The 21,599-nt window shown below is 47.3% G+C and overlaps 1 protein-coding gene across 1 annotated transcript in view; it reads left to right on the top strand.

Moving 5' to 3' along the window:
* Positions 1–21,599, top strand: part of PCYT2 (phosphate cytidylyltransferase 2, ethanolamine) — a 271,685-nt gene that overhangs the window by 169,964 nt on the left and 80,122 nt on the right. Inside the window, exons 5-6 of the mRNA XM_069655300.1 lie at positions 13,926–14,010; positions 14,107–14,145. Coding sequence (XP_069511401.1) covers positions 13,926–14,010; positions 14,107–14,145 — 124 coding nt within the window. The remainder of the gene's footprint in view (positions 1–13,925; positions 14,011–14,106; positions 14,146–21,599) is intronic.

Raw genomic sequence — 21,599 nt, 5'->3', positions numbered from 1 at the left:
TAGGAATACCTGTGATTTCTTTGTAGAGTTTTAATTTGGAAAAGGACCCCACAGTTTCTATATTTTCCCAGTCTCTCTACCTTTTTCATATTTCAGCCTTGCAGGAGTCCACATCAATTACTGCTGATTTGGTCAAGAAGCATTTAAAAGACCTTATAAACTAATTTAAAAAGGTACACTTCTCAGACAGAAAACATCACTGAGTAGCAAATAGCGAGTCGCCTTTACCCGTATTTACCTCTTAAAAACGAGCACCAATGTATTCCACTTGTACACCAGCCACCAAGAATTCATACACAACTCAAGTAAGTCTGATTGCTCCAATGCATACTGTGACGATTCACAGGATCTCGTCACTTCACCCCAGAGGGGAGCCCTTCCCTATGAAGATTGGGAGGTGAGACTGCTACCCAATAGTCCCCCTAGTCATGGTAAAAAGTGGGAGGAAGAGACTCCCCTCATGGGCAAAAGGACACTCGTCCCGTGAAATACCTGTCTAAACCCTTGTGCTCAAAAGCCACAATCCTATTGATTCCTTCTCCCTCCCAATCTGAAACTACTTTTATGTGTTATTTTGAAGTCTCTACTATCTCACCTGTATGACCAGATAGGACTGAGACGAGGGCGAACCAAAGAAACATACAGAACAGTAGAACGGATTACCAAAGTACTGTGACGATGTGGCCACCAGGAGGCATGAAGATAACGTCTGACGCATCGACAACAAACAGAGATGCTACGTTTGGACGGCCCCAGCAATATAAAATAAAGACTGAAGAAGGAATAGAGGCGTTCAGGAGCAGGAAGAGCAGCGAGGGAAGCTTGCGCCCATCTTGCAGGACCCGGGAAGTTCAAAACCGTGCTGCGTGAAGTGTCGAGAGTCAGTCTCGAAAGAAGAAGTCAAAGGGAATCACAAGATCCGGAGTAAACCAGGCTCACTGCAGAAGCAGGAAGTATCCACCGGAGGCGTGGCCTCTCCAAAGTGGACCGCGTGGTCCCTAAAACACAATGAGACCGCCGCAGCAATTGATCCGTGGAGCCGCACAGACCAAAGAGGAGGGAAACAGGAATATGTGCTGAACCAACAGCAACCTGAGACCCCAGAAAGAACCGGTAGCGCTCCCCAGTGAAGATAGTAACCAAAGTTGTGGGAAAGCCAGGTCGGAACCAGGGAGCCCAAAGAGTGAAGTATTCCTCAGAAGTGATCTCCCATGTCACAGTAGTGATACCCATAGAACCAAGAGTCCAGTATTCTTTGAGGGTGATCTCCCTTGTCACAGCAGTGATACCCAGAGAACCCAGAGTCAACTATTCCTTCGGAGTGAGCCGTCATGACCCTTGACCCTGGCCCTCACTGGCAAGTCAGCCTTCCAGTTAGGGCCAGGTCAAAGGCCTTAAAACCTCATCCAAAACTCTCTTAGAGTCAGTCCTGGCGCCAGGCTCATAACCATCATGAAGACCAACATTAGAATGGGACTATTTACTTGAGACTATTTAACTTGGGGGGGCGGGGGGGAGTTCAGCCAACATGGAGGCACACACATAGCTCAGTTACAAAGAACTGAGCTATGCGGTCTAGTCTTTTGGGTGTGGTCGGCCTGGGACTACTTTACCTGGACTACTTTGGGTGTGGCAGGCCTGGGACTATTTTACCTGGACTACTTTACCTGAGACTATTTAAACTGCACCCAAACAGCAGAACATGCCTTACGTTATTCTGCTGTGGGCAGCGTAACGCTCACTGTGTCCAGTTCTTTGATGCCAGCTTACCTGAAACCAAGGACCTGCAGAGAGAGAAAGAACACTACGAAACTTACCTGGAACAGTATCTTGTCTTCAAATCCATCGCTGACTTCAGTTCGACTCACCTGAAGGTACGAACTCCATCATCCAGCACCGCATGCATCCTGGAATACCATAACCTGGAAAGAGGAGAAAGAAAGACAGCAATAGTAAGCGTTTACTCACGTTTCCTCCCGAATGAAGAAAGCCACACAATTCTTACCTGGGTAGTCCTCTCCTGGTCAGTATAATTGCTGGAACATTACGGCGCTCGGTGAGGAACATTGCAACCTGCAAGGAGAGAAAAGACACAGGTTAGAAATATAAAAGGCGAAACAGCGCTGCACATCGCGGATTACTCACCGGACAGCATCCCGCACACCGCGCTTTCGCCTACCGGCCCATGCTCATCTTCAAACTGCATGACAACAACAAAATACCTTTCCATACCTAAAAGGAAAGAAGCAAGACATGATTATTCAAACTCAGAGGAACATAAGAACTGCACATAAAGACTGTAAAGCAGCAAACCTATGGAGTTGCAGCAGGCCTGGATTCCCACAGGGGGGCTTTCACCAGGGAAGTAACTTGGTCGCTGCTCGCCCCCCACATCCACGTGCACCTGCCACGAGGAGCAGGACGGAGAATCTACCTTTTATGATATTAAGTTGAGGAGAAGGCCCAAGGCGGGGAGGAAGGAGTTGAGGCCAAGGGAGGTGGGAAAACATAAAGACAATCTGGTATTGAATCCAGCTCTCCTATGTTGCAGACCCATCTTTAACCAGAGGCCTTACCAAGGGACCGGGAGAGGGTTTGAGAGTGCTAATCATCCAACCAGGGCTGGGTGGCGTCCCCGTGGATACCAGGTGAGCGTAACAGAACTCCCTCGTCACAGTGGGAAGCGCAACACATGTGAAAGATACCAAAAGGACCAAGAACTGTCTCCCCAATAGTCCAGATATAAAGAGTCCTGACAAAATGCCAGCATTAAGAAGAGTTGATAAAGATTTAACTCTATTGTTTGCAAATCCTTGGGAGGAATTAAAGAGACTTCTAAGGAATTGTACAAAGGACTATCCAGGAACAGTCTTCAAAACTCTTCCAGAAAGACCAGGAGAAGGGAGTCGTTCTCCTGGTGGAAGTGTATTTGGTCAATCGGACCCTGTTGCAAGAGACTGATGTTAAATCAGCCTAAGGCTGGATTGTTTCCACAGAAGAAGGGAGCCATTTTCCTGATGGCATTGATATGAAGTTCTTTGAATTTATTTTGCTGTATTTCTTAGTGGTAGGGATAGAGTAGTTTGTTACATCCTGACAAACACCCAAGTTATTCTGTGCTGAGGTAGGGAAGACCCCTCAGAGAAGCAGGTTCTTTTCTATATGTGTATAAATGTCTAAAGCCAAAATGATACCACTTCGTCCATCCTCCTTACTTCATTTCACACTGAAGGTGGGACGCCCAACACCAACCTCCACATTTTACCCTTGAGAATATTGAGCCATTTTCTACTCCTTAGTGTAAGAAGCTCAAACCCAAATAACACTGAAGGGGTAACTTTTTTTAAATTAAATTCCAATAGTGGACATAAAGAATAGCGGCTTGGATTATCTTCAGAAGGGAGATATAAGCAACAATCTTATAATGTGTGACTCGTTGGCAAAAATAAACCCCAAATAAACAGACTGGTCTACCTCCTTGATCGGATTGTTATTAATGACACACCTAAAGTTTTTATAGTTTTCCTTATTATTAAAGGACGTAATTCTTTGTGTCTGAACTACTTTTGAGGCTATATGAAGCCACCAGGTCAAGGCTCCTCTGAAGGCTAATGGGGATTTGATCCAACAGAATCAGATCAGCGGCATACACCATCCACCCAACCATCATGGTGCCGAACGTAGGTGGACAGAGAGAGGACTTTAAAGGCATTATCCACCGATCTGAAATCTACATGTTCAAAAGGGTGAGTCCCAAAATACACTGCTGACTTAAACCCTTGTCAACCTGTGATGCCCGTGAAAGGTCCCCTTCAGAATGGAACAGATTCTCACACTGTTATCTGAGTGGAAAAGGAGCAGCATATTTAATAGGCCTGGCTTAATACCCCACGAGACCAGTGTCGCCCAGAGCTGAGCTCCATCCACACTGTTCAAGGAGAACGAAGCATCCAAATTGGCCGAGTACAGGGAGTGGTCCTTTCCCTACCTGCTTTTGTCATACAGGGTGTGTATACCAAGCCATTCAGTGAAGTTCCCATACCTTTATTGAAATTCTGGTTGGAAAATGCTCAGCCCCTGTGTAGTGTCTATCCACCTACCCAAATCCTTTAACACAAAACCTGACAGAACCTGGCTTGATGTGCCAATTAATGAGATCGGCCTATAACTTCAAGGAGACATGCTGTTTCCCTTTTTACAAATTGGCACTATAATCACCTCAACCCAAGACCTTGGGAGAATCTGGTTTTAAGTGACAGAGTATACACGATATTGGACCATAATATAGCATTACCCTTCAGAACCCTGTTAGAACCACCAACGGGAGTTTTTTAAGAGCCCATTCAAAATTAACCAACTCAAAATTCAGCTTCCGCAGGAACTTGCACCATGTCTTGTTACCTGCACCATTAACAAAAAGGGTATAGAGGTGGTAAACTAAAGAGGATTCGGGGACTCAATTGGCTTGATGAGAAATCTGTTTACCTTCATGATTATTTAGTGATTGCCAAATAACCCTACAGTGATATCCAATTAAAAATGTCATCATATTTTGATTTATTTTATGATTATGTCTTTTTTTAAATGCAAGCCAATTCTTATAGATCTGTCTAATCCTCTTCACTTGACAGCCCTCTCTGCCATTGTCAAGGTTTCCTCCGCCCTGACTTTTCGAATATCCAATCTCCTTAGCCTTTTACGATTTCTGATGATTACATCAAAGGCAAGTGCCATTTCGTTAAAAAACAGGTGCCAATTACAACTTACTAATGAAGAGAAAGACACCAGCCAATTTTGCAACGTATCCATGTATGTAGTAGGCAAACATTTGCACTGTTTCTCAGGGGGCAGCCAATTATTCCAACTCGTTTCAATAATCTGATTCATTTCCTTGGGGTTAGACCAAACCTGGAGCAACCTATATCCTGTATTATTGATAGAAATGTCTTTACACCCAGACTTTGCCCCAATTGTTTTCCCCTAGCTCATTCTAAAATGAATTGTATGATCACTATGCACATTTTTAACACCAAAAAAGAATGTCACTTATAAGAAGATTAGAGACATACATGTTGTCTATTGTTTAGTGTGAAACTGGGCCATACCAAGTTGGTAGACCCGGGCTTAGCATCTGTTCTGTAGAATCCCCGTCTTGCCATACATTTTGCACAGGGAAGACCCCTTGCTTCCCTCTTGGCCAGGGACTCAGTTGTAAACAACCTTTTCGCACTACACACATATCTAGCCTCAGCATAGAGATCCTCAACATCCGGGCAATAACAATTAAAATCACCACCGACTGTGACCACTGATTTTCTTCTTGTAACACGATTTCTCCAGCATGGGGTCTGGCATGGATTCACATGCTCATGAATATTCCCCGTCGTCAGGCTGGGAATCCTCGGTAAAGAAAAAATCAGTATCAGTTTCGTTTCTGATCTGTCTTTCGTAGTAGTAACCAATCACTGATCTCTGCGTCATACTGACCACAGCCAATGACTGCCATCTCCCTAAGCCCCGCCTCTGGCAGCCATCTTCAGATTTTTACCGCACGTTCAAGTGGTGGGAGTCCTCGTGCTTAGCTCTCGAGCTTTTACTGCGTGTTTCGCGCTTTTTCATGTGAATTTTCACATTTTTCGGTTAATCGAGCCTCAAGCTCCGTTTCTACTCCCGTTAACGGGTACCCGTTGCAGAATTTTCCTATGCCCCTCAAGGGTGAAGATTTCGTCGAATCAACCTCTTGGAGGATTCTGGAAGATTCGCGGCCGACTTCGAGATGGCCCAGGACGCGAGTTCGTCACCCGGACCCAAGCTGTTTCGCAGCTGCCCTGGATGCGGGCTGCAGAATGTGTTTAAGGAGGACAAACATTTGCGATGCCTCTACTGTCTTCATGGGGACAAGACTCATGTAGAGAAGGACTGCCAGTTCTGCAAGAATTTGTCAGAGCGGACCATGAGGGACCGTCGATCTCGTCTCGCCAGCTGGTTGGAGAAGGGCTCGACGGGTGAGAAGAAGAAGAAAGGGTCCGAGGGGGCTTCTAAGTCCTGTGCGGGCGCCCCGGCGACGGGGGCCCAACACCAGGCCAAGCGTCGCGCGTCCGCTGGCTCCAGGAGCGCCGAAAGGTTGGGCTCTTCAATCGCCAGGCAGGGCGCACCTTCCCCGGCACCGTCAACAACGAGCCAGCGCTCCGGTTCGGGGAAAAGGAAGTCCGAGACCCCGGGTAAGCTTCGGGAGAAGCCCCGTCCGATCTCGGGAGAGGGGGAGCGAGGCGTAGCCCCTCCCCCTAAGGAGAAGGCCCAGCACGCACCTAAGGTGGTGAAGGCCCCTACCCAGCAGGCAAAGGCCTCTACCAGCGGAGACTGCCTCCGGGACTAGAGTTTCCCTGCCGCCAAGGAGGGAATCCTCTTTTCAGCCCATCGTCATGGCCCCATGACGGAACAAGGGGGGGGGGCATGGTAGCCTCCTCGAGATCGGAGTCCTACTCGGAGGGGGAACTGACCGAGGTCGCGAGGAATCTCGAAGTACAATTCGAGAAGGTTCAGTCCCGCAAGGAAGATCCTCGAGAGATAACCGAGGAGGACGACGATGGCGAGGAAGAGCAGCCTTCCCTTCCGGCACAGCCGGAACCTAGGCCTCAGTATAGCTCGGCGGCCATTTTGTTTGCGATCCAGTCCTTATGCTCTGAGATAAGGACGAGATTACCACGGCCCAGGCCGGAGGACCCGCAACCTGCCCCGTCGGGAAGTCCTCAGAACAAACGACGGAGGACCCAACCCTCTCCTCCACTCGCCCCCGTAAGGCCTGCAGTTCCCTCCTCATCCTCCCACGAGTCGGGAGATGAGGGTGCGGTGGGCTCGACGACGGGTTCTGAGGGCGACGACGACGGAACGGGTCTCCCGTCTCCCGTCGCACGGGCATCTCTGCCCAACGAGATTGGCTCATTCCACGCCATGATCGCCAGGGCGTCCGAATTGTTCCAGCTCTGCCCGGAGGGGCAGAAAAAGGAAGGTTTCCTCTATCAGCGCCGGGAGGCCAAGAGGAAGACTGTCACCGCAGTGCCTCTAATCGATGACATCTGGGAGGAGGGCCTGTCGGTACTCAAGAACCCCTCCACGGCACCAGCCAAACGGGACCGGTACGAGAAGAAGTACCGGGTCCCCGAGACCGCTCCCCTGTGCCTCAGGGCCCAGCCAACGCCAGACTCGGGCGTCTCGGCGGCGGCGAAGAAGAAAACGGCGGGGTCAGGAGCCTCAACGTCGAATTCCCCTCCGGACGGCGAGGGAAAGAAGTTGGACGCCATGGGGCGACGGGTCATTTCGTCGGTGGCGACGACGATCAAAGTGGCCAACGCCCTGGCGATCGTGGCCCGTTACGACAGGGAGCTCTGGTTTAAGCTGGCCCCCATATTGGACTTCCTACTGGACGACAAGAGGTCCGAGGCCCTGGAAATACTTCAAGAAGGCGAGGTGGCGTCGGACCACGCCATAACAGTGGCAACCGATATTGCCGATACCGGGTTCCGCCAGCTGGGCAACGGAGTTTGCCTACGACGACAGGGTTGGCTCCGGGCGACCGACTTCCGCCAGGACGTCCAGACCAGGGTGTTGGACATGCCGTTCGACGGCAGCAACTTGTTCGGGAAGGCGGTGGACGAATCCCTCCAAGCCATAAAGACGGACACGGAGACGGCCCGCGCCCTAGGAGCCCTTCAGCAACGACGGCCCTTTCGGAGCTCTGGAGGCAGACAGGGGGCCTCCAAGGGATCCAGCGGTGGCTCGTCGTCCTACCGACAGGCGGCACGCTCCTCGTCTCAGGAGGCCTACAGGGGTCGCGGCAAGCAGGGAGCGCCTCACCGCCGTCGGCAAGGTGGCCAGGGCGGCAAGACCACCACCTCCAAGCAGGACTGAACCGGCCGTGTCCTCGGGCCCCCACCGAAGCACCCCGATGGGAGGCCGGCTGACGAAGTTCGTCGGCGTGTGGAAGTCCATCTCCACCGATCGGTAGGTGCTGAATACCCTGGCAAGAGGACACTCTATCGAATTCCTGAAGAAGTGCCCTCACATTCCACCTGTGGCCAGGAAGGAAAATCACGTCCTGCAACTGCTGTTGGAAGTACGAGCGATGCTCAGGAAAGGCGCCATCGAGCCCGTCCCGAAGAGGCTCCGGGGCTCCGGGGTGTACTCAAGGTACTTCCTCGTCAGGAAGAAGACGGGCGGCTGGCGCCCCATCCTGGACCTTCGTCGTTTGAACAAATACATCAGGTCACTAAAGTTCAGGATGGTCACCCTCCAGCACGTGCTAGGACAGCTGGAGGAAGGCGACTTTCTGTCGTCGCTGGATCTGGAGGATGCATACTTCCACGTTCCCATCCTCAGAAGTCACCGAAAGTTCCTCAGGTTCGTCGTCCAGGGACGCAACTACCAATTCAGAGCACTGCCGTTCGGATTGAAGTCGGCCCCCAGGGTCTTTACCAAGTGCCTAGCACCTGTGGCAGCGCGGCTGCGCCTGCAGGGGATTCACGTCTACCCCTATCTGGACGACTGGCTCATCCGCTCAAGGACGAGGGAACTCGCCGTCGAACACACTGCGAGGACCGTCCAGCTACTCACAGACTTGGGATTCGCCATAAATTACCCAAAGTCCCACCGGGTGCCGTCGCAGGTGGCCCTGTTTCTGGGAGCGAAGCTCAATACAGTGAGGCGCCTGGCAGCACCGTCGGAAGAACGGACGAAGACCATTCTGGGCAAAGTGCAGCGCCTGCTAGCCATGGACGTGGCCAGGGTGAGGTCCATCAAGTCCCTACTGGGGATGATGTCCTCTTGCATCTACCTGGTGCGCCTATGCAGACTACGGATGCGCCTTCTTCAAGAATTTCTCGACGCCAGTTGGACGCAGGCGACGGGCACCTTCGAAGACAGGGTCCCCCTCAAAGAGGTGTTCCAGCGGGCGATTCAGTGGTGGGGCGTTCGAGCGCACCTCACGGCGCGCAAGGACTTTCAGACGCCGGCGTACCAGGAGACTGTGACGATGGACGCTTCCCTGGAAGGTTGGGGCACCCACACCGGAGATCTCCACGCAAGAGGCCTCTGGCTCCCGGAGGAGAAGCTCCTGCACATCAACATCCTGGAACTCCGAGCCGGGTTCTGGGCTCTCAAATCGTTCCTCCCGTTGCTCAAGGGCAAGGTGGTGCGGATCTTCACGGACAACACCACGACAACGTTTTACATACGGAAGCAGGGAGGTACCAGATCCCCAGCCCTATCCAAGGAGGCACAGGATCTGTGGCACTGGGCGGTCGCCCAGGGGATGTTCCTGGTTCCCTTCCACCTGGCAGGAGAAAGAAACACCATCGCCGACTCGCTCAGCAGGGAGCTGCGCGCGTGTCACGAGTGGGAGCTGTGCCAGGATCAGGTGGATCAATTCTTCCGACGATGGGGCAAACTCCAAATCGACCTGTTCGCAACAGCGACGAACTCGAAGTGCCAGAGGTTCGCCAGCAGGTTTCCCCAGCCGAGAAGCATGGGCGATGCGTTCTCGTTCCCCTGGGACGGCCTATACCTGTATGCGTTCCCTCCGTTGCCGTTGCTGCTTCGACTCATCAGCCAGCTCAAGAGGTCCCGGTGCAGGATGATCCTCTTCGCAACGGCGTGTCCGAGGCAGATCTGGTTCCCGGACCTTCTGGACTTGTCAATGTCCCCATCCATCAAGCTGTCGGCGGACGCGGATCTTCTCTCCAGAGAAGGAGGCGCCATCTTCCACCACGACCCGGCGTCGCTGAACCTGCAGGCTTGGCTCCTGCAACGCTAGAGTTTGGAGGGTACGATATACCGGCCGACTGCAGAGAGGTTCTTGCAAAGGCCAGGGCGTCTTCGACTCTCAAATGCTACGGTCACAAGTGGAAGAGGTTCTCTATCTGGTGCCGAGCACAGAAGATCAACCCCCTACGGATTACGGCCCCTCAGGTGCTGCCGTACCTGCTATCGCTGGCAAAGGCTGGGCTAGCCCGTGCCTCCATTAAGATTCATCTGGCGGCGATCTCCAGATATACCAGAACCACAGGATGGACGTCCCTGTGGTCCCATCGACTGGTGAAAGTGTTTATGAAAGGACTGTTCCGGTCGTTCCTGCCGGTGAAGGCCCCGGCCCCGGCGTGGGAACTTAACGTGGTGCTGACTAGGCTCATGGGGCCCCCATTCGAGCCGATGCACTCCGCACCGATGAAGTTTGTGTCGTGGAAGACTGCATTCCTGGTGGCCATTACTTCCGCACGACGAGTGGGAGAGATCCAGGCCCTATCCTGCAAAGCACCGTACTTGACTTTCCATGCCTCGAGGGTGGTGCTTAGGACGCACCCCTCCTTTATGCCCAAGGTGCCGTCGGACTTCCATCTTAACGAGCCCCTGGTGTTACCTGTTTTCTTCCCGTCTCCTTCGTCGCCGGCCGAGAGGACTTTGCCCTCGCTGGATGTGGCTAGAGCGCTGAAGTTCTACGTGGACCGCACGAAGAGTTTTCGGAGGACATCACAGCTGTTTGTGAACTTTGGACCTGTGAATCAAGGGAAGGCTCCCTCGAAGTCTTCTATTTCCAGAAGGCTCTCCGGCTGCATCATGCACTGCCACCGGTTGGCTATCCGACCGCTGCCAGGCCGTCCGAGAGCCCATTCGACCAGAACGATCGCTGCTACTACGGCGTTCCTATCTGGTGTGCCCCTGCTGGACATCTGCAGGGCTGCTACGTGGGGGTTGACGCACACCTTCACGAGATTCTACTGCGTCGATCGGGATTCCAGGGAGGAGTCCAGGGTCGGCCAAGCAGTGCTGCGCAACCTGTACCTCCCGTGGTTGTGCATGTGTATACTGCTATGTATTCTTATATTCATGAGCATGTGAATCCATGCCAGACCCCATGCTGGAGAAGGAATAAGTTACTTACCTGTAACTGTTGTTCTCCAGCATGGGTCTGGCATGGATTCACATGCGAACCCTCCCGCCTACCCCTCTGCGGCTCTTCACTTGGTCATACTGCCACTTCACGTGATACCAAATCTGAAGATGGCTGCCAGAGGCGGGGCTTAGGGAGATGGCAGTCATTGGCTGTGGTCAGTATGACGCAGAGATCAGTGATTGGTTACTACTACGAAAGACAGATCAGAAACGAAACTGATACTGATTTTTTCTTTACCGAGGATTCCCAGCCTGACGACGGGGAATATTCATGAGCATGTGAATTCATGCCAGACCCATGCTGGAGAACAACAGTTACAGGTAAGTAACTTGTTCCTTATGTAAGTCTTTCCGTTGTGGATATATGTGGCGATGTCTGTGTGCTGATTCTAGCCCAAGAGACTTCATTCCCCTCCCAACATGCAGAACATGAATGCAATGGTATGTGAAGAAGTGGATGTATGGGTATTCGCAAAAGCCTTATTTAAAGAGACCAACTTTCCTGTTCACTGGGGATGAGGGTCAAGATCCTTCGAGACACAGTTAAACCCCAACTAAACCTCAGCAGAAACGCAATACTGCAAACCCCCTCACTCACCAGAGACACTCCCGTTTCATTTCAGTGGGACGACATTCCCTGTTTCCTGGGGACAAGGTACTCCATCATCCAGTCGTACCCTGGTTGAGCCGCATCCATTCAGCCCCATCTTTGCATAGCAATATCTGCAATGAGAAATCCATCTCTACCTCACCCCCAGGGTCTGTCAGGTAGCTCCAATGGCTATAAACGGCCTGTGACTGGTTGTCGAGGATGCTTCTGTTGAGCTCAAACTGTGCATTCTGTTCTTTGCCACGTGAAGCAACCAAAACCAATGCGGAACCATCTTTGTCTTGTTCTATCTGGGGTATCCACTCGGCTTGGAATAGTGACGCCACTTAAGGAGATTGCGTCACGTTTCTGGCTGGTGTACGTGGTTTGATTATATTTCGGGAATTGGTTCATGTGCCTGATGACCTCATGTTCATGGAGTTAGGACTGGTGAGAGACAAGCAAAGAAGGGTTTCGAAGGGGTACCCACCTGTTGTAAAGAAAATTCTACCAATGTGGAGAAGGCAAAGTCATGGGCGGATGGGATAACAGCTCCAGTGAGGACTCGGGGAGGTAAAACCTCCCGAGTCAGGATGTCTTGCCTGTTGAAGGCCTCTCCAAATAACCAAAAAAAGCAGCCTTCAGCAGGTGGGTTTTAATATAATAATAATGTATTTCTTATATAGCGCTACACCCATAGGTCTCAGAGCGCTGAAATAACAGAAGACGTTATTATCCCACAGAGTGGTGCTCAATTTATCGACCTCGGAAGGATGAAAGACTGAGTTGACCCTGCCGGGATTTGAACCTGCCTCAGCAGGCTGCGCACAGATATGAGAGGTGAGCGCGTAGCTCACTGTGCTATCTGACAGGCTTATTATTATTATTAATAATAATATTAATAATATTATAAATCAGCATCTGGGATGGGACATGGAGACGAAGTATAGCCAGGCAGGTTTTTTCGCTAGAATCAAGGCAAGCCGACAAGGTACTAATAACTAATTATGTTTCAGGGTGAAGTACATGGACAGAGCCAGCAGCCAGATCTTGTTGACTGCTGTGCCATGAACAAGTGAGCTGCATCTTCTCATTGATGACTTAGCACATGCAAATAAAATTGGAGTTAAAATGTACCAGCAGAGACCTACAGAGCCAGTGATATGCAAGAAGATATGCACGGATTCCTGACACAGGGAATCTTAATGTGTGAAACAACCCCGCTCCTTTGGGTGCAGTATTGGTACACAAAACCAATTGCACTGACCTCCAAAGCACTGGTTCTATTCAAAATGAAATTCAAAGGAAAGGGGATAACAAAATGGCACCAGAAATCCAATCTGCCACAGCATCACACAATTCCTTCCATAGAAACAGCAGAGTAAACCTGGGGGGGGAGGAGAAATTAACTTCCAGCGGAGCAAACACCTACAGCACATTGTCCAAATCCAAAATATCTAAACTAAAAAGCCTTACTACCAATGTGGAGCAAGAGAAACTACCTGTGCACACCAGCCTGTCGGTATCTGGCCCCAGCCCTATGAGGGCAGCTTCAAGAGCATTAGGGAGAAGGGAAATATGAAGGAAGACAGTTGTTGGAGGAGCTGTAAAGCCCCAGGAGAGCTGAGGTGACCCTAGTGAGCTAAAGGAACAGGGAACATCTGGGATTCTCAAAGATGCCCAGAGAAACTGCAGAAGACGAGGAACGAGAGGAGAGAGACCTGCGACTCCTGTGAGAGAGCTGACCAGAAGAACCTGATGCAGGTGGTTAACATGTACAGAGTTTAGCAGGATCATTAACTGTGATGGTGGCGTGGGCACTATATCCCAAGGACTGTGACAGGGCCCTATGCCGTGGATGTTGAGAGAGCTGGGCACTGTAAGTTGAGCTGGGCAACAGATCCATGGAAGCGCTATATTTCCTAGAGGTCATCTGGTCACTCTATCCCTTGTAGCTGAAAGAAGTGATACAGGCAAAATATTCTTGGAAGTATTACAAATAGCAAGTTACCCTCATTATCCCTGAGACTGTGTTTAACGTTGTCAACATGTGTGCTTGGTGCTATAACCCTGCCAGTGTGTTTAGGACAGAAATACAAAGGGAGAATCGTATCCCTACCATATGGAGACGTTGGGCCTCATTCCGAGTCGGGCTGTCTGGTAAAAAAGTGCTGGTGTCTGAGGAACCGGTACTTAACCGAACCGCAACTACAGGTGTGCCGGTAGGGCACCTCGGTTACCTCCAGCTAAATGCCGGTATTCTGGCAGCTCTACCCTTAGCATGTCTGCCGAACTTTGTTCTTCTAGCCTCTGGGCTTGTCTCTTTGGACTCCGATCTTCTGTCTGCCCACAAGTACAGATCCAACCATAACTCGCTCCTTTACTCTTGCAGGGAATGTCAACGCACACAAGGTGTCTCCACTACAGACTTAGTAGGCAGGATGCTGCTCATGACCAAGACTCATCACAGTAACATGGTGAGTGCTGGCTGATCTCTCCGGCAGTGAGTCTTATGACACATAATATTGATGTTTGATGTGTGTTTGTGACACAGTGCTTTGTCTCCTCTGCAGTATGAAGACTACCAGCAGCACACTGACAACTTCGGCAAGGTGGGCCCCTATGCTACTTGTTAATGCAGCGGTTCAGAGCATCGTACATGTGTATTCCTATGGTGCATTTAATTTTGAATTAATGTTTAAATATGTAACGCACAGGCTCTGCAAACTTAATTTCTTCTACAAGCTAACTGCAATTGATGATTTATGTATTGAAATGAAGCAGTGTGAGCTTCAGAATGTGTGTCATATGTATATTATTTGCACTTGGGAAAGGGCACTTGGCTAATTAGGTGGCTGAAAATGCTGATGAAATCTGCCAGTGTTTGCATATGTTTCTGCAGCCTTCCCCAGGTGTCATCTTTTTTTGGCACTCTTGTGCCACGGCCTGCAGTTCCTCCCACATGCCCCCTCATCATTCCCAACACCCTCTATCTCCCACTACTTATCTGCAGGCCTGGGTCTGGTTGCCATGCTTCTTTTTTGCTGGGCGGACCACTGCCGTAGAAATAGGAAAGGGACTTCGTCCCTTCTCTACTATGGCGGTGGCCATCTTTTTTTATGGGTGATTTGGCACGTGCAACATGCGGACCACCCTGGGTGCACGTTTTTATCACCCTCTTGTTAAGGGGCGTACAGGTATGATACAAGCCCTAGGCCATCACCTAGGCCCTTGCTTCGTTCTGGCATACCTAGGCTCAGGCTAGTGGGCTGTTACTGCACTGTACACTGAAAGATGCTGGGGGGTTTGCTATATTATGGTTGGGTAGCTATCGGCTAGGTGGACACATTCTACCAATTAATGCGAATTACAATATGAAGTCCAACGCAGAGTCAGCTGAGTCTTGGCGAGAAACGCGAGCTACCACCATTGTGTGTTGGCGCTGTGAGAAGCCGTTTCATTCCCCCGTGGGATTTTCAGCCAGGAGCAGGAGTTTTGCATTTATAAACCCAGTTGACCCGCGGAGCCATCTGAGTCTTGACGAGTCTGAGCGGAGGCTGCGGATTATTCTACTATCTTCTGTGAGGATTGTCTTCTTTTCAACCTACCTAGACATACAGCCTCACTTTACATCATGGTTGCCTCAACAGGCCTCCTCACAAGACTTCGCGCGGACGATATTGACAACGGAGCCTCCCCCTCCAAATGGCAAACTCTTCTTCCCAGAGCCTTTTTCTGAGCCTGCACAGCTGCGATCTCGTGCAATGAGGAATCATGAAGTGCAAACCATACGCCAGGTGAGTGACCAGCCCTGCAACGTAAATGACATAGTGAATGAAATTGCTATTGTTGGGGACTGAGGGAATTCCGATTATGAATACAGTGATAAACGTGTCACTAGAAGCGTTGTGCCGCTGAGCACTTGCCTGGGGCAGACTCTCACCAACCATTAATGGTGGATAATATATGCCCCACCAAACCGCCCACCTTGACACCCACTGACCCAAGTAAGGAAAAGCTGCTACATGATAATCCACGAGACAAAGCCAAAACAGGTCCAACAAGATCTATGAAAAAGTTTAGTTCGAGATGCACAGCCCTCTTTTTGGACTAACAACTCCCCTTTCACAACAAAACAGAGCATTCCTTGCAAAGCAAAGGTGGAGGAAAGAAATGTGGACAAGTCGCTGATTCCAAGACCAATCTACCGTTAAAACCTCTGAATGAAATTCCGCGAGCGGTGCGTCTGTCGCTAGATATTACTGATATTGAACTATTCATGAGTAATCATGAAAAAAGATCTGAAGTTTTTGGGAAAATTAGCACTAATAAACTGTTAGTGCTGGCCACGACTCAACACTGCTTCATACAAACACAAATACTGTAACACTTTCAAATCAACTTTAAAAAGATGGCTGACACTGGAATTCAACTGCCAAAAGTAGAACCTGACACCTCAGATATATGGTATCCTCAAAGAGAGGCGAGAAAGGTACACAATGACATTTTAACTAATCAGTGCCAATGTACATCTGTGAGAGGCCTACAAAAGTAAGTAAGACCAACAACTATGGTGGACCTCCAGAACCTGCTAATGGTGGCCTCCACCCACGCCTTTGTGCCCTTTTATAAAAATCCAGGAATCAGTCACAGATACTAGGAAAGATCAGGCAACTTTGTTGGCATTAAGGCACTCAAAACAAATTCATCTACAGGCCTTTGTGAACAGAATTCAAGGCCGCTTGGATATTGAAGCAGAGGCCACAATACAGTGGCAAAACAGACTATTCGATATCGCCAGGAGCGACCGTGCTGACAAGACTCAAATGACAGCCGCGATGCTAGAGATGTATGCCTATGTACAGCGACAAAAAGACAATCTAATGAATTGGAATGAAATTTTACTTTCACAAATTCAACAGGACAAAGTTATAACACCAAACGATTTGCCACAAGTAATGAACACAAATAAAGCCATGCAAAACATCATCTCAATTGAGGTTGTACTTTTGCCCATCGAATCTCAAGACAACCTGCAAAAAGTGCCACACCTAAAACTGCAAGGAACAGTAGATTTTCCGATATTTAACCAAAAAAAACAAGATGATCCAAATATTGGGCGAAAGAATATGAATAAAAAGAAACAGAAGCAAGTCCCCCCCAAAAAAAGTGCATCCAAGGAAAAATGGCTGCGGGCCTTTCTGAGAAATCTGACACTGCCAATGAAGACCAAAGAGAAATGGTCACAAACGAGTGGGAAGAATTCCAATGAAAAAGGAAATGATGATCGATCAACCATAAAGCAATCTTCCCGCTCCTCCAAAGAGATCTCTGCACATCAAAAAACAGAAGAACAGATTCAACACAACATCCTGATGAACCTATTGGTACATATGGAACCTTTGATGAATGAAACTATGAATACAGAAGACTCATTACTTATTATTGTGGATGAATATGAAGAAGGTAATACCATCTCCACCCCACTGGTCGACATGACATGTCACGAAATTTCAGACTCTGATTTGGAAAACAAATTTGGAGACCATGTGAATGTGATCATCCGACCCTGTTACGGATGAAGACTCAATTAGAACAAGTGGATCAAAAGCTGATGCCCAGGCGAGACAAAATCTTCTCGACACACGGGATGTTGGGCTGAAACTACCAATATTTATTAATCCACGGCGAGACGACCCTATAAATATCTTAAAGATCGAGAGATATCACAGACATGATGATGATTTGATTCTTAAATCCTAATCGAACAAATATACAATGCCTCCTACATGTGATACTACAACTGTGTTTGCTTGGATCAGAAGACATTAACTTGGTAGAATTCATAGACTACATAAATACAGACAAAGTGAGAGTACAATTCAAATCGCAGCAAACTATGGAAATTATATTGGAAAACGATTATCAACTGTATTAATTAGGGTTCTGTTTAAGAACCAAGGATAAAACTCACACAGTTAGACAACCACAAATGGTTGAAGCATGAAAAGGTGGACCCTTCTGGTGGCGAGACAAATTATCGAGATTTTCCTCAACAAAGGGGAAAATAGGTGAGAGAAAAGACCCAGTTATACCCCTCCCATAATAGAATCAGTATGCATCCAATGGTAGAAAAATCAACCATATCTAAACACTTTATATGGAGAGAGCTAGAGATGGAGAACACCCCCACCAGCTTCCAACTGAAAAAACAAATCTAACAACCATCTAAAAACGAGCTTGCTTCCATTTCTCTGTGCTCATGGAACTCAAAAGGCTCAATACATCTATTCCAAGCGAAGAACAGTGATTTCGCTAAATATCAAATAATCTGTCTGCAAGAGACTTGGATATATGAATAACCTGTATGTGACAGATACCTTACGTTCATGAATCCGACAATTCACCGTTCTGAAGGACGTCCGTCTGCCGGACTTCTGACGCTAATTAAAATATATGCAAAGTTAAAAGTTTTGGAATCATTAATTCTCAACCCTTGGTTCCAACTTCCTATCTTTCAATACCAATTAGAACATGCGTTAGACACCGAATCACATCATCAAGCTGGTTATAAAATAGCCATCATGCATTTGTACGGGAACCCAGTTGCAATAAATGATGAGATATTCATAGACCTGGTCTTCACATTTTTTGATGCTGCAAGAGAAAAATATCCTCTCATGGAAAACATAATCTGCGGCGATTTAAATTTCCATCTTTTTGACTCCAATAATTTTGAAATTATCTTAGAACAATTATCCCCTAGAGTCAAACGATGGTCTCGAGAAATAGCGAAAAGAAATATGATCCTGCTTGATGGAGGTAAAAATGAGACCAAAGTCTTAAAACCGACTTGGAATAGAGGCAAATCATCTGTCATCATAGATTATATTTATATATCTCGAATATTAAAAGAGAAAATACTTGCTTCTGATAACATTCATTCAGACAACAGCGACCGTCATAAAAGGACCCTCACTTAATTCTGGCATGAGTAGGCCACACATAAATGATGACCAAATAGAAGGCCTATTTGAAACATTTTGTAATTCTCTCACGGGTATGGTAAAAATTGACTATGAATTCTTATGGCTACCTTACAAACATAGAAAATGCCACCCTAGAAAGCCCGGAGAGATTCATCAGCACTGGTACCTTAGCCAAATAGCAGAAAAGAAGAGGGAACTTCGGAGGGAACTTCAATTAATTGGAAAAACTAAAGAATGAAGACCGATGGAATTGACCAAACTAGTAAAACAAAGATATATAAACTGGATGAAGTCAATGAAGATGTTGATTACTTCAAGCATTGAAAAATAAAAACTTGACAAAACTTTGGAACATATTGAATTATCAACCCCATCAACAGGAACATATTATCCAAGATGTACCAGAAGAAGACTGGATTACATATTTCTCTGAGCTACATAAAGAAAGAAATGAGATTTCGTCCATATCGCCAATGAAACACAAGGAAAAATGGTCCATCAAGTGGGACCATGAAGATATTGTGACACTCAATAAAAATCTGAATACATAACGGGCTCCAGGTCCGGACGGACTTTCCAATGTTATACTTAAACAAAATTCTGAAATATGGGCGAACCTTTGTGCACAGATCTTTGCCATCATCTCAGATCTAAACAGGATTCCATCTACTTGGAAATTGGCTATACTTTTCCCTATTCTTTAGCACAGCGATAGAAAATCACCAGCAAGCTATCGCCCCATCGCCTTGCTTGACCCTCTTGGAAAGGTATTTGCATCACTTCTGTTGAAGAAATTAATAAAATGGGCAAGTTCAACCCAGCATCAAGATCCAAGGCAAACAGTATTTACAAAGAACATTGGTACTAATATTAATTTGATCCTACTAAATATCCTAAAACATGAATCAATAACTAAAAAAGTACCAAATTATGCAGCATTTATCGATCTACAGCTAGCATTTGACGCAGTTAATAGATGCAAACTGTGGGAAAAATGAACCAAATGGAAATGCCCTGTGGATATATTAGAACCCATTAAAGAACAATATTCAAACACATTAATCAAAATAAGATTGACGCAAGATGGAGCCCTTTCTTCACAGATCCAGGCGGGGAATGGATTGAAACAGGGCTGTCCCCTCGCGGCGACCCTGTTTTTAATCTTTACACTTCAGATATAGCAGAGAACCAGCGTTTTGCGAATGCCAATCCTCCTAAGGTGAGTGCAACTCCTGTCTTGTACATGTATGCTGACGATTTGGTAATTTTTGACAAAAACTCGTATGGGCCGCCAGAAAAGCTTATGAAAATTGGAAGAATATGTCAAAATGAATGATCTCGTAATTAACACAAAGAAATCAAGAACCATGACAATGTTTCGCCAAACTAAAGGAAAGACCAATTCGTAGTCTTTGCTTCTGGATGGGTCAAAAATAGAACAGGTAAAAACAGTGAAATATTTTGGAATCTGGATAAACCACTCGACAACAGAAAAGGATTGGATAGATCATCTAAAATCCAAAGTCCTGTCGTTGGCACGGCCGGGTGTTCTGTTGCACAACAAATTTGGCAAGTTCTTCTTGAAGCAAATCATCACCTATTATAGACAGAAGGTGGTTGCCATTCTATTATATGGGAGCGAGACCATGTTAAAACTGGATCAGCAGCAGCTTGAAGGGATTTTTTGTTGGAAAATTTTAGCTTGCCACCATCGTTCCCAATGCTGTGTATACGACTCGAGATAGCCATCCAATCATTGGAATCGACGGTAAAGTGGAAGCAACTAGATCTTTTCAGAAAAACTGTCATAGATGACCACATTCCTGCAGTACAGATGCTCGCCTCCAATCACAAGGGTGCGACGATGCTATTCTAAATGAATGAAAAAAAGCTGCGTTGAGAATTATGCCTAATACAGACATCACCATAGAAATGTTGAAACTTCGCCCTCAACAGGCAAAAAAGCTCATCCAACAAAATGACTGATTCAGAACAATACAACTAAAAGCTCAATACCAGCTAGCTTTAAATTGTGAGTCTGATATAAGAGCACTGAACCAAATTCCTCAGTACTTAAACTTGTTTCCAGCACGCCAGATTCAAGATGCCTTTTTGCGCTTATGCCTTAACCTGTTTCCCATTCTGGAGGGTTTGATAAAATCAAAGCAGTTGTCACCTACACTAAATATTGTCGATTTTGCCTTCATCCAGAAACAATAGAAACATTATATCATATTATAATGGAATGTCAGGCCTTGACTGCAAAAATAAATGTATTCAGAGATATGCTACCGCGAAGTGAAACCCAGCAAGACTCAAGAAAGATGGTCACAGATCCTTTGAGGAAACAATAAAGTGATAATTGTCATAATTATCTAATTTTGGAATAATATAATGGAGCAGCACAAATCCTTATCAGCAATTTAAGATGAGCAAAGGGTTCACAAAGAGGCATAAAATAGTTTTTTGAACATGGAATGATTTGAATTGACTTTTGATTGTATTTCGATATACATTACTGTAAATGAAAAGTTTGAAATAAACTATATAATTTAAATAAAAAAATTAAATTAAAAATAAATGACGTCCCTGAGCCATCACCTAAGTCCTTGCTTCGTTCTGATACCTAGGCTCAGGCTAGTGGGCTGTTACGGGCACTGTACACTTAAAGATGATGGGGGCATTGCTATATTATGGTTGTGTAGCTTCCGGCTACGTGGACACATTCTACCAAGTAGTGCGAATTACAATATGATGTCCAACGAGAGAGAAGATTACGTTGCCAAAGATGTCTCTTGGAGCATCGAGGTAGAATACACTCCATTGTTGAAAGGTATTCATCTGTAATGTTGTGCTGTGTATGACACACAGTGCATTCTTTTCCTCCCTCCGATCTGTGAATACAGGTATTTGCAGGGAAGGCAGGGAGAAATATATACTGCATAAAGTATAGCGGTTCTTCTCCAATGAAGAAAAAGTGGGCCTGGCGCACTGCCATCCAACTCCACCGTCCTTCTATTCAGCCTTAAGATATTCAGACAAGTTAGAGAAAAGGTTGTATTGCTATGCATGATGTG

The sequence above is a fragment of the Ambystoma mexicanum genome, chromosome 3q (genome assembly GCF_040938575.1).
Source record: "Ambystoma mexicanum isolate Mex_15411 chromosome 3q, UKY_AmexF1_1, whole genome shotgun sequence".
Classification (NCBI taxonomy): domain Eukaryota; kingdom Metazoa; phylum Chordata; class Amphibia; order Caudata; family Ambystomatidae; genus Ambystoma; species Ambystoma mexicanum.
The sequence above is the reverse complement of the archived record's forward strand: the minus strand, read 5'-3'. Positions and strand labels throughout refer to the sequence as shown.